Here is a 13,079-nt window from a genome sequence, read left to right as displayed (position 1 = left end):
CGCCCGCGGCGCGGCCCGTCAGGCACTGCGGTAGGCGCCCTGGAGGCTGGCAGGACCCTGACCCCAAGATGGCGGCGCCCAGCGAAGTGGCCGCGGCTGCCTCCGGCGAGAATGATGGCGGGGGCAGCGGCTTTGGGTCGTGGCTGGACGGACGGTTGGAGGCGCTGGGAGTGGACCGAGCCGTTTACGGCGCCTACATCCTGGGTGTCCTGCAGGAGGAGGAGGAAGAGGAGAGGCTGGATGCTCTGCAGGGGATCCTCTCTGCTTTCTTGGTGAGAAGCCGGGACACGTTCCTTTAGCTTCCTGGCGGCCCCTGTCAGTACTTCGTACCCCCTTTCCCATACCTTGTGTCCCAGAGGATTAGTGGTCTCCCACGGGAGAGGAATATTCTGAGCTCTGGGACGCGGGGGAAGGGGGTTGCTCACCAACCAGGGTTTTGGGAAGCCAGAAGGTTGCAGGTGCATAGAGAAGAGTGGCTTTCCTTTTTTCCTGGGGACACGGCTCTCTTGGATCCCTGTGGGTGAGCTGAGTGAGTCTTCTTCCGAAGGCACTGAAATGCCTAAATGAGAATTTTATCATAGACGCCTAACGACCAATTTCATTCCCATCCGTTGACAGTGTTCAGAGAGAGGAGTAAAGTGCTCTGGGATGTCTGTGGTCTTTAAGAGACAGTGCCCAGTGCTATCCCATGACAAAAACCTGCAGGAAGTACCTTCTCAGTTCCTATTTTGGAGGTAGGAGTTCAAAAAAGGTAAGCTGGAGGTAGAAGTCTAGGTATAGGTGTAGGCCTAGGCCAAACTGAAGCAAATACTGTGCTTGATCTTTTACAGTATTTAGAAATGCAGTGACCATCCATGTTTGCTGGGGGAGGTGGCAAATAAGGTCAGAGTTTTATCATTCCAGCTTTTAGTATATGTGCTGCCAAAGCGACCATTAAGGTCAGAGTTTTAAGGGAGGGAGAGAAGCTTGGTATTCTTCTTTTTCTGCTTCTTCTTTTTTTGGTACCCAGCTTCTTAAAAGCAGATTCAAGAATTGAGATGTGTACTTTAATCTGTGTTTAAGTAGTAAATCACCAGATTGTCCACTTTTCCAACCTGACCATTCTGCTGCCTTCATCTCCATTTACACTTACTTGGTGGAAACACAGTTTGATGATTGGGCATAGGGTTGAAATATAACACTAGTGCAGCTGTCTCAGGTTCTCCTGGCAAGGTGCCCCATTTAGTCCCGAAGTCTGCTCTGGTGAGATTGACCTATGAATGGGAAAGCTTTAACACAGCTTGTGATGCATCTTACAAGTTTGGTGGGGATAGAGCGCCATAGTAAATTCTTTTCCTGGACCCTGACGACATAGCAGGTTGGTGGGGGGAAGAGTGTAAGGCAAGCAATTTAAGTTAGTTTTTATTTCCAGTTGGGAAGTTTCTAAAGACTCCGTGAAAAAGAGGTTGAAGTAACTTGGATACTCATTGGTACTAGCTCCTTGACCTCTTCTTTTCATGGTGTCATTATTTGGAACTGCACATCTGCTGATGAAGGCAAGCATGAATTTGCCTTAGACTATTAGCAGTCTCTTGGTAGAAGTGAGAAGAGTTATCTAGAACCATATTTTCTCTATATTTGCTTCTTGTTTACATGAACTACAGAAGACAGACATTTTTAAGGGTGGCTTCTCGCTCTCTCTGCCTGATTCACACACCATTCTTAATTTTCTCTTGATTTTAGCAAGCCCTTCTATATAGGAAATTGCCTTGGGAAGAACTGGCCAGGAAGTATATGGTGAGGCAGGGGTCCTGTACACGAAACACCTGAGAAGGAACTTTAAAGAGCAGCAAGGCCAATGAACATGGTATACGTCAAATGTATAATTCACGGTGTTGCTTGCTTTTTGTCAGTCAGGCTGTATCTAAAAGACCCTGACAATTGTACCAAATCCCTTTCTAGGAAAAACAAAAGGCATAGCTAAATCAGCTACCAGATTGGGCTCGGATTCAATATTAGGAATTAAGAAGTTTGTCAGCAGCAACTTGAGTTAAGATTCAAGGACAGTGTATATTGTCAGGAACAAATAGCAGTTAATAATAAAAGCTTTCTATTATCATTTTTAAAATTCCTTCCAGTAGCATTTATATTGATTGATTCATCAAGTTTTTATTGATGGATTACTCTCTACCAGGCATTGCCCTAAGTGCTTGGGGTACCTTAGGGAACAAAAGAGAAATCCCTGTCACCCCTTATGGGGTGACATTCTAGCAGGGAAAGAAAAAAGCAGTAAATTATATAGTATGCTAGAAAACAGTAAGTACTGGGAAAAAAGGAACATTATAAGAGAATCAGAAGTGGAATGGAGGGGTGAGTTGTAATTTTAAGTAGGATTATTACATTAATGGGGGTAGTAACACTTTAGGGCAGCTATTTATATACTAGCCTTCTAAATTGTCAGTGTCTTGAGACCAGGGACTGTTTCTCATTCATTTCTTATCACTTATCTTAGTGCCTTCAACATGGCAGGCAGTATCTGGATAAATAAATGAACAAATGGATGAATGAACTACTTTGGTCTGGGTGAACCCTGGGAGAATGAACCACCTCATCCTCCAAGAGCATCTTCTCTCTTATGCGTCGCCACTCCTTTTCCTTCTTTTTCTTCTTCTTCCTTTACTTTTCCTGCTGGGGTTCCTTGAATTAAAGAAAGAAACTGTGGACCAAAGAAGTTTTGTATGTTTGGCATGAGTGCCAAAAAGGACACAGGGTAGAGGATGTAATCCTTTGTCGGGTGGAAAGTAAGGAAATCCAAAATAGGGTCGGCTGCCTGGCTTATTCGGTAGAGCGTGTGTCTCATGATCTCAGGGTTGTGAGTTCGAGCCCCATGTTGGGTATAGAGATTACTTTTATTTTATTTTATTTAAAAAAAAATTTTTTTTAACGTTTATTTATTTTTGAGACAGAGAGAGACAGAGCACGAACAGGGGAGGGGCAGAGAGAGAGGGAGACACAGAATCTGAAACAGGCTCCAGGCTCTGAGCTGTCAGCACAGAGCCCGACGCGGGGTTTGAACTCACGGACCGTGAGATCATGACCCGAGCCGAAGTCGGACGCGTAACCGACCAAGTCACCCAGGCGCCCCTAGAGATTACTTTTAAAAAACCAGTAAAATCTTAAAAAAAGTCTGTGTTCTGTCTCTCCTCGCTTTCTTTTGAGAGATGGTATAATATAATGGTTGAGAACATGGGCTCAGAGCTAGACTGCTGGGTTCAAATCCTTTTTAATCCACTTATTACTTAATGACCTTGGGCAAGTTACTTAACCTCTAGGCCTTGGTTTCCACATCCATAAACTAAGAATGGTATTTATATCTTGGGATTGTTTTAAGAATTAAGAGTTCTTATGTGAAGTATTTAGAACAGTGCCTGGCACATGCTAAGCACTTAGTAAATGTGAACTCTGACAGCTCATTTTGAAGAGTGGAGCATGAAGATGGTGAAGCAGCCATAATGAAAATGGAGGGAAATACCTATATCTGTTGAAATGCCTATTCTTTGCCAAGCAGGGTAGGGACTTCGTACACATTCTCTTTCATCTTTCCTAAAATCCTGGGAAGACGTGAAGCTCAGAAAGTTAAGAATCTTGTTCATAGATCTGGGTTTGAATTTAAGTATGTCTGACACCAAGGCCAACATCCTTTTTCTTATATCATGGTAAGGAAGATTGATCGGCATGTGTGTGGACGATATGTGTGCTTGTGTAAAGTGAACAAAAGGATGGTTGGATAGGAGACCATCTACTCATTTACCACCTAAAGAGGTGGGGTCAGCTCAGCAAGGTCACGGATATGTTCCAGCTCGAAAGTGGATGAACCTTGGAGAATGTACTGAGTTGAGTGTAGCAGCCAAGAAAGATTTCACGGCTTTGATTCAGGCAACAGGTTTTTGCTCCAAAAGTATGAGGACGACTGTCCTGAATTATTGGGAATCCTTTCCCCTGGTGCTTGGCAGGATGGAGTGGGTGCTTTTGACCTAGCAGGTGTGGATTCTGGGCCTCAGACACAGGATTACTTCTGTTTCCAGAGCCTCAAAACAGAAACATGCTTTTTGTTCTGTGGCCCCCAGATCCTCCCCGTGACTTCTCCTCACCAGCAGGCAAGCTGTGCCCTGTGCATGGGCTTTGTTCAGGCTGAGGGCCTCGGGAAATTAACTGGTCTATTTCTCCAACTAGGAGGAAGATTCTCTTCTTCACATCTGCAAGGAGATTGTGGAACGATGGTCGGAAAGTCAGAATGTTGTCACCAAAGTGAAAAAAGAAGGTAGAGTTGGGAGTTTGTCTAAACTGCAGTGCCTTGTCCAATGACCTTTACTGTACAGCTGTTAGAGAATTTTGAGTTTTTGCTATTTTCTACACATTTTGCCCAAGATAATTTAAGCTGGCAAACACCCAGCAGCTTACTGGAACTTTTTAGCTGGATGTTGGTTTCCTTTTCCTTTTTTACAGTTTTCCATTCCACCTGACCATAGTCCCCTCCATTGTGGCTTTTGCTTTCTTCCTTTTCATCCTCTTTCTACTGTCCCTTGTAGATTTTCATGGCAGGTATGAGGCCAACTATATTTTCCCACCTCCTACCTTTTCCATATTCTCATTTCATAACAGTTGTGGTTGATGTTTTGCTTTATTCAGCTAAATTTGTCACCCCTGGAAATGAAAGAGAAGTGGGTTAATATACTCACCATTAGTATGACAGATTAACTGCAGAAAACTGAAATCCTAGAAGCCAAACTTGAATCTATTCTGAACTACACATTGGTTCCCAGTCTTGGCTGTACATTAGAATCACTTGATATACTTTAAAACGTGCCAGTGCTAGGGCCATACCATGGACTAGTTGTAGAAACATCTTTGGGGTTGGGGCTCAGGTATTGGCATTTTTTAAAAAGCTGCACCAGATGATTCTAGTGTGAGTCCAGGCATAAAAACCACTACTGGACACCGCTGCCCCCTTTCTTTGAGAATGGATAACTTAGTTGACTTTATTTTAAAATAATCTATGGCGTTGCCTGGGTGGCTCAGTCGGTTGAGTGTCCAACTTCAGCTCAGGTCATGATCTCGTGGTTCGAGAGTTCCAGCCCTGCCTTGGGCTCGCTGCTGTTAGCACAGAGCCTGCTTCATATCCTCTGTCCCTCTTTCTGCCCCTGCCCTGCTCATGCATGCTATCTCTCTCAAAAATAAACTTTTAAAAAAATTACATATTTCACCTGGCATCATCATCATTGTGAAAGGGACCAGCATAAGTTGATTCTAGATTCCTTCTTATGTTTCTGGTTTGAGAGGAGAGAAAGTTGCATGCTTGAACCCAAATTTTCTGTGGTTCTATTGCAGTGCTTTTCAACTTTTTTTTTTTTAATGTGTATTTATTTTTGAGAGAGAGAGCTCGCAAGCAAAGGGAGGGGCAGAGAGAGAGAGACAGAGGATCCAAAGCAGGCTCTGCACAGTCAGCGCAGAGTCCGATGTGGGGCTTGAACTCCCCAACCATGAGGTCATGACCTGAGCCAAAGTCAGATGCTTAACCGACTGAGCCACCCAGGCGCCCTGACTTTTTTTTTTTTTTGGTAAAGCAGCAAAACTTCAATTTATAAAACAGGTTAAAGCAGGGCTGCTCTGATTGAAGATAGATACAAGACCTAAAGCCTAGCCTGCAGGGCCTTTTCTTTCCTTTCTCTTTGGCCCCTGAGGCACCTCCTTTGAACCCCAGGGCCCTAAAGAATCAGCAGATGCCATTGCCTTGCCTGTAAGCACTGCCTGGGTGGACTGGTGGTTCGGTGAGCTTGTTTTCTCTTACATACAACCTTGTTGTCCCTCCCTTCCCTTCCCCTCCCAGATGAGGTACAGGCCATTGCCACCCTAATTGAGAAGCAGGCACAGATTGTGGTGAAGCCCAGGATGGTGTCAGAAGAAGAGAAACAGAGAAAAGCTGCCCTCCTGGCCCAGTATGCTGATGTGACAGATGAAGAAGAATATCCTTTTTGGAGTCTTGGGTCCATCCCCTGAGGCTCAAGTCAGACATGTTTGCTGGTTTGCAGTGAGCTTTGGGAAGTTGCCAATCTCTCCGTGTAGTTGAATTTTTCTCTCTGAAATGGCATTGATCTCTGGCCCTTCGTGGGTGTGAGAATTGATATTGGGATAGTTGGAAACTTCAGTGTGAAAGAAATAATGCCTTAATAATGGACTGTTTATATTGTATTTCCAGAAACTAAGATGCAGCTGTATGTTTATATTTGTATAATACCTTTCTGCCTAGTACAGTGTCATACGTATAACCAGTCTTTGTATTCGTTTCCCAGTTGATGAGGGAACGGAGACAGTGAGAGTGGAATGTGTAATCAGAGATATGCATAGATTTAGTGGCAAAACCAGGACTAGAATACAGATCATTTTGGATGAAGGATTCCCAAATTTGGGGCAGTTTCATTTGAATCTCATTATTTTTTTTAATACTCCAGCGACCACAAAATTGAAAGATCACATCCCCAAATCTGGAATTTGGGCACCGTGACAAAGGCAGTTGCCCTTGACCAGAGACAGGCTTGGTTCCCTTTGAGTTTGAAATTGTTTAGGAGATGCTTAGCTTCCAGAGCCTGCTTGACTGGAGTATGTGGTGCCTTATGTGGTGGACATGATACCGGAAATGTTAGTTGTCTCGTCACGAGCTTAGGAAATAATTGTTAGGCTCTTTTGGGCCAACTTGTTCTTCTCCTGATGTTTTTATTGCCAGGGTCAGCAGAGCTAGGGTTCCAATGACACAGTCTCATTTCCTGGGCTAGAAAAGAACAATGTTTTAAGCAGTGGTTCCCCTGGAGAACTTGTTAAAATCCAGATTGCTGGGCCCCACTCCCCAGTTTCTGATTTAGTAGGTCCAGTATGGGGCCCAAGAATGTGCTTTCCTAACAAGTTGCCAGGAAGATCTGAGAAGCACTGTTTTGTTTTGTTTTTAAGTTTTTTTTTTTTTTTATTTTGAGAGAGAGAGGGAGAGGAAAAGAGAATCCCAAGCAGGCTCTGTGTGGACAGCACAGAGCCCAATGAGGGGGCTCAAACCCACGAACCGTGAGTTCATGACCTGAGCCAAAATTAAGAGTTGGACGCCTGACTGAGCCACCCAGGTGCCCCTGAGAAGCACTGTTTTAGAAGTCATCTCACCATCCCCTGGCTTCCAAGTCCTGGGCCAGTCCACCCAGACCAGGCTGTTTCTTTTCAGCTGCCAGGAGATAAGGATCTTACAGTCGCTCTGAATAATTTTCCCCACGTTGAGATTTTTAAAGATGACTCTGCTGGGGTTACCACCACATCCCTGACAGTTTTTCTTCAGCATGCTTTTCCTACCCATCACTTCGTCGAATGTTTTCTGATGTTGGGTTGGGATGTGCTAGCCTTTGTTTTCCATCGGACTTTCCTTGACATCACTCACCGAAGCAGATGAGAAGGATGATTCAGGCGCCACCACAATGAACATTGGTTCTGATAAATGTATCCTTCTCTGTGTCCATCCCCAAGTGTTTCTCCATCAAATACTCTTGAGGAACAGTTTTTATTTTGCTGTCATTGCTGGGGCCTCCCTTTTACCAATAGGAACTCATGTCAGGCCAGCGTGTGAGCCCCATTCCTAGGACAACCATAAATGGTCACTCTTAACAAGAACTTTTCCCGAAGAAAACATGTTCACCTGTATTGTGAAGGGAGGAAGGATTTCTTAAGAATTTCTAAGGGAAAATAAGAATCAATGTACCCTGTGTATAGCACTGGGATCCCCAGTGATGGAAGCAAACTAAAATAAGATTAAAATGTGACTTTGTCCTCAAAGACTTTATAATTTGTCAGAAAGAGAACACAAACACTGAATACTTTTGAGCTAAAATTACGGACAGGTGGAAACAAGTGCTGAGGAACGTCCCAAAAGAATCAGTTATGAGAAGTTTCTACATTTAGAATCCACTGTTTTTTGTTTGTTTGTTTGTTTGTTTTTTTAAGAACCCACCTTCTTAAAGACAAGTATGGTGGATTATCACAGAAGAGGAAGACTGAGTTATTTTAAAGCACTAAAGCAATAAAAGTTATGTTTTAAGAGTAGGAAGGAGCTTGTTTGGTAGTAACAGGGGTTTGCTCTTTTTTTGAGCTTTTTGTTTTTTGGTTTTTTTTTTGTTTGTTTGTTTTAGTAATCTCTACACTCAGCATGGGGTCTGAACCCACAATCCTGAGATCAAGAGTCAAACGCTCTTCCGACTGAGCCAGCCAGCCACCCCAGGTTGTATTTTTAAAGTCCTAAGAAATGAGGGGTAAAGTTTTTGGCTAGGTATTTTCTAACTGGTTAAACGTATTTTTTATCTTCTATAAATTCAGAGTTTGTGGTTATTAGGACATAGTTTTTGCTTAAGCTTCAGTGGTGTAGGGAAAAAAGCAAATTGATAAAGTTTAGTAAGGTTAAACAACTTATTTACCTCTTTTCAAGCATTTTTTTTCAATGTTTATTAATTTTAGAAAGAGAGAGAGACAGAGACAGAGCATGAGTGGGGGAGGGGGAGAGAGAGAGGGAGACACAGAATCCGAAGCAGGCTCCAGGCTCTGAGCTGTTAGCACAGAGCCTGATGTGGGGCTCAAACCACAAACCACGAGATCATGACCTGAGCCGAAGTCAGATGCTTAACTGACTGAGCCAGCCATTTTTAATAGTGCCAAGTACATAAAAATTTTGCCAGTTACATTGATATTCTTGTTGACTGAAAGTAGCCTAGATACTTCAACAATAGTCTGCCATGATCTAAGTGCTTATTCTGGAATGAAATTTCATTTTCATAAAATATTTTAACATTTAAATTTAGATAAGTCTGAGGTTTTTATTCTGAGGATTAATTTTAAACGTTTGTAATGGTAGTTTCAGGATTTCCCATTAGACCAAAGATAAATTATCATAAGGAGTTTTCTTGTAAAGATTAGGAACATGTAGAGGGAGGACAGCAAGAATAAGGAAAGAGCAGTAGTTGAGGCCTGTGTGACCTGTACCCTAATCCCTTAACTCATCTGTAGCTCTGTTCCGAAACACCAATGTGGAAGATGTCCTCAATGCCCGAAAACTGGAACGAGACTCACTTCGGGATGAGTCCCAAAGGAAGAAGGAACAGGACAAGCTGCAGAGGGAGAGGGACAAACTAGCCAAGCAGGAGCGCAAGGAAAAGGAAAAGAAAAGGACACAAAGAGGGGAGCGGAAGCGATAACCTTGGTCCACTCTGTTCTTTCTCCTCATGGACTTGATCAAAGGGAGAGCTGATTGTGCACATGTGTATTTAAGAGAAATGAGAGAACATTGCAGAGTGCTTTTGTCCCTTTTGTTTACATGGTCAAAAGGAAAATCACAAACACTTCTAATTACAAAATGTGCCATGTCTGTGTGGTGTGGGTAATCAGATTATTGTAGTTGATGTCTCTACCAAAGATCTGGAATGGCGGCAACTTTTATATTTTAATCTTGAAGTTCTGGCTCCTTTTGGCTACTTAAAAAGTCTTCCCTTACCTAGGATCAATAACAGAAATATTCAGAAAGCTGACAGTTACAGTTTTCATCCTAAAGGAGCAGAATCATGACCACTCCTTTCCCGAGATGAAATGTGGGAGCATAAAGTACTATTTGAAAGTACTATTTACCCCTAAATGTATTGTTTTATGGATGAAATAGAAAACTAATGAAGAGCCCTACCTGGGTCTAGATATTATGTTAACATGGCAATGACCTATGAAAATGGAAGAAATTATGTGGTGGATGTTCTAGATTTGAGGGGAAAACAATTTTTTTTAAGTTTCAGCTTATGGGAGGAAAAGGAGTATCTTTTTAAGTGTAGTCACATATTTTTTTCCTCATCAAGGCTGCAGTTTTGAAGAAGGATGTGTATTGGGTGGAAGGAGATCATTGTTAGCTAGATTCATTTTTTATAATCATGTGTCCTCTTGAGCACTAGTAGAGATTTTAATCCTGATGTGCCCTAAAACATGAGTATAAAGACCTGATAATTACAGGTTGAGAGAAACTGCAGGAACCATGCATTTAAGGAACAAACACTGGAAATCTCTGCGAACACAAAGATATTTAGGAGTGTACGTTGTGGGTGCTCAACAAATTTATTGAATGAATGGAGAAACCAGGAGAGTCAAAAGTGAGCGGGAACTCTGTTTCTACTTTGGTCACAAGCCACATTCAGTTGTAAATACGGCCTTTCTCTACTTCAGGCAGTGGACTGTCAAGAAGCCTGAAGGGAGGCATCTCCCTGACAAGACACAGTAGGTATTTTATACCTGAGGTTGGCAAACTACTGCAGACAAGCAAATTTGGCCCAGTCTGTTTTTATATAATGCGAGTCAACAGTGAATATTGCATTCTTAAAGTGTTGTAAAAGAAGAAACATGTGATAAAACTTTAGGCCTGTGAAGCCTAAAATATTTACTGTCTGGTCCTTCAGAGAAAATGTTTGCTGACCTCTGTTTTGTACTATTAACTATGAGGTTAACAAAAATTTTTACCTTTGTGCAGAAGGTAAAAAGAAGCATGGTTAAGGAAAAGATATGTCACCTCTATACACTCCTATAAGCGTGGCATTGCATTTTAAAAAAGTAACCACCTTTTAAAAAAATAAACTATTTAAATCACTGTTTTCTGATTTATCCTGATTCCTTCCAGCTACCCATGGAAATGAATTGTGTGAATAGTCACTTAGGAATGTGATGAATTTTGCTCTGTATTTTATTTTGTTTAGTCCAATATGCTCTTTTAATAGTAGAACCTTTTCCTAGAATCAAATTCTCTGCCTCAGTTTTCTTTTCTGTGAGGTTAGGTATTAGGAGATCAGAAAGATTACTGTGTTTTTTTGTTAAGTCAGTAAATTGACTTTGAAAGCCTTGGAAGTACTTTGGGAGTCTTAGTCCTCTGTGGCAGCAGCAATAGGCTGTGGCCACAGATAGGGTATGAGGGAGCCAACTTTATTAACCCTTATTTTGGATTTTTGGTTTATTCTCACTTTGATTTTGGTCTCTGCAGCAGAGTCAGGTTATATCCATGAATCCCTGAAGAGTACTTGAAATTATGTATTTTCTATTATGTATTCTACAGTTAGGCATATCCTGAGCTAATGTTTAAGAAAAAAGGATCAGCTCCCTAGACTTTGAGTAAGGTTAGCCACTTAATTCAGGTGCTGAGAAATCCTTTATGTCTAAAATGTTCAATATTGCAAAGGGCAAATTTTAAACAACTGTATCTTTTATAGTGTGATTGACATTTTAAGCCAAAATCAGAATTTCAGTCATAACATTAATTCCCAACCCTCTAAAACTTTATAAAGTAGCGGATGGTTCAAGTGGAAGGACACTGATATAATTCAAGGTAATTTTCAACCACTTTTGTATAAATTGCTTTGTTTATTAAAAGAAATGGAGTACACCAAATTCTTTTGGATGAGAAATAATGGGAACATCAGTTTCATTACAGATTATGTGTGATGTTAATTTTATGTTCTTATAGATTGTAATTCAGAAGTACTGTATATAAGAACCATCCATTAGAGAGTATACCTATAGAAGGGGATAACCAACTAATTTGAGAATTATCTGCAGGGTGATGTGATTAACAAAATTTCAAATAATTTTTGTTTGGTTTTTATGAATAGACTAGTGTTTCATTTCTGACAACGGTCATGTAAAAACTTATCCAGAATTTTTATTTTGGTTTGCCTGGATTAGTATAAAGGCAAAGCAAAAATTTCATCTTTGAAGGAGGGGAGGTTCAATGCAAGGATATCTGAATGGCATTGCTTTGTCTACCAATATTCTTGTTGATGAAATATAAAACTCGGCTCCAGTTCTTATCAGTGAAATGAAATTTGACTGGTTTTATGACCTTTGTGATACTTAAGGTTAGAAACTAACACAGAGATATAAAAAAATGAAACCAAATATTTTCAACAAAGTAATTTATTAATATTTTCCTGAGAGACTAAATTCAGTACAGTATTTGTTTTCATAACATCCAACATGTCTTATGTCAAACTTAACCACTTTCCATGCAGTGACTGTGGTGGGGTGATCTATTTTATTTGACTACCCTCAATGTAATTCATTTCGGTAGTTCTAAAGCATATCAGTGATCAAAATGTTTCTCCCTACAGTTACTCCTGCATTCTCAATCAGTTTCTTCCGCACATCATCTAAAGAAAATTTATGTGGTGTGATTACACTCTTTAATACCAGGATTTCTAAAACTAGGAAAAACACCATTTAAAACATCAGTGTTTCCAGTCAAGGATAGTTCAATTAAATTTCATCAGTACATTATATTATAGTTTAACTCATGCTAGAAATGTTAAAACCCAAGATCTTCTGAGTCACATAATACCAACATTTCATATTAATGAATAAATTACTTGGGTTTCATACAAAGATATTAAGTGATGAGAAACAGAAAAAGCCAAGCTTTCAAGAGCTGTTTTAAAAAAACACAGAAGCTAACTAATGAACACAACTACACAAAATATACACTAACCAATTGCAAACTAAACTAAAGATTAACCTTAAAAAAGTATATTTTAGAACTTCGTGATACCCTCATAAAATGCTCATAAGGGTATTATTACCTCATAGGGGTATTAAAACAATAGTCATTATTTTAGTTACTGTGCATCAAGTCTAAAAGATCCAGATAAAGGAAATGTTTTGTTTTTGATTGAATTTAAATACTTTAAAACTGGAAATATTTAATAATTGATAGTATAATTAAATTTTAAAGAATATACGCAAATGATTTGAACAGGTTTTATATTCAGTAACTTGCATGGTTTTTACACTGGCACTTTTATCACTAATTTAGGAGAATCAGATGCATTTCCCTCCATATACGCAGGCACTAAGATTTCAAATTTATAAATATGGTAGTATTTTTAAATATTAAATTTTTACATGAATATTGGGTTCATCCTTGTTTTCCTTGGTTTCCTAGGTATTATCCAGTTTTGTAAGGAAAACACAGTTATATCACAATCAAAACTTGTCTTGGTTACTAGACT

At 40.5% G+C, this 13,079-nt stretch overlaps 1 protein-coding gene across 1 annotated transcript; it reads left to right on the top strand.

The window, feature by feature from the left end:
* Nucleotides 1-41: 41 nt before the first annotated feature.
* CCDC43 (coiled-coil domain containing 43) lies at nt 42-10,675 on the top strand. Its single transcript, XM_047093550.1, has 5 exons — nt 42-272; nt 4,213-4,300; nt 5,867-6,002; nt 7,451-7,509; nt 9,064-10,675. The coding sequence occupies exons 1-5, from the start codon at nt 69-71 to the stop codon at nt 9,249-9,251; spliced, it is 675 nt and encodes a 224-aa protein (XP_046949506.1). The 5' UTR covers nt 42-68; the 3' UTR covers nt 9,252-10,675.
* Nucleotides 10,676-13,079: the final 2,404 nt, after the last annotated feature.

The sequence above is a fragment of the Lynx rufus genome, unplaced genomic scaffold, assembly GCF_022079265.1.
Source record: "Lynx rufus isolate CCGP_SWC_20201006 ecotype Redwood Valley unplaced genomic scaffold, mLynRuf1.p SCAF_34, whole genome shotgun sequence".
NCBI classification, from domain to species: domain Eukaryota; kingdom Metazoa; phylum Chordata; class Mammalia; order Carnivora; family Felidae; genus Lynx; species Lynx rufus.
Note: the sequence above shows the minus strand (reverse complement) of the source record. Positions and strands in the feature narration are given on the sequence as shown.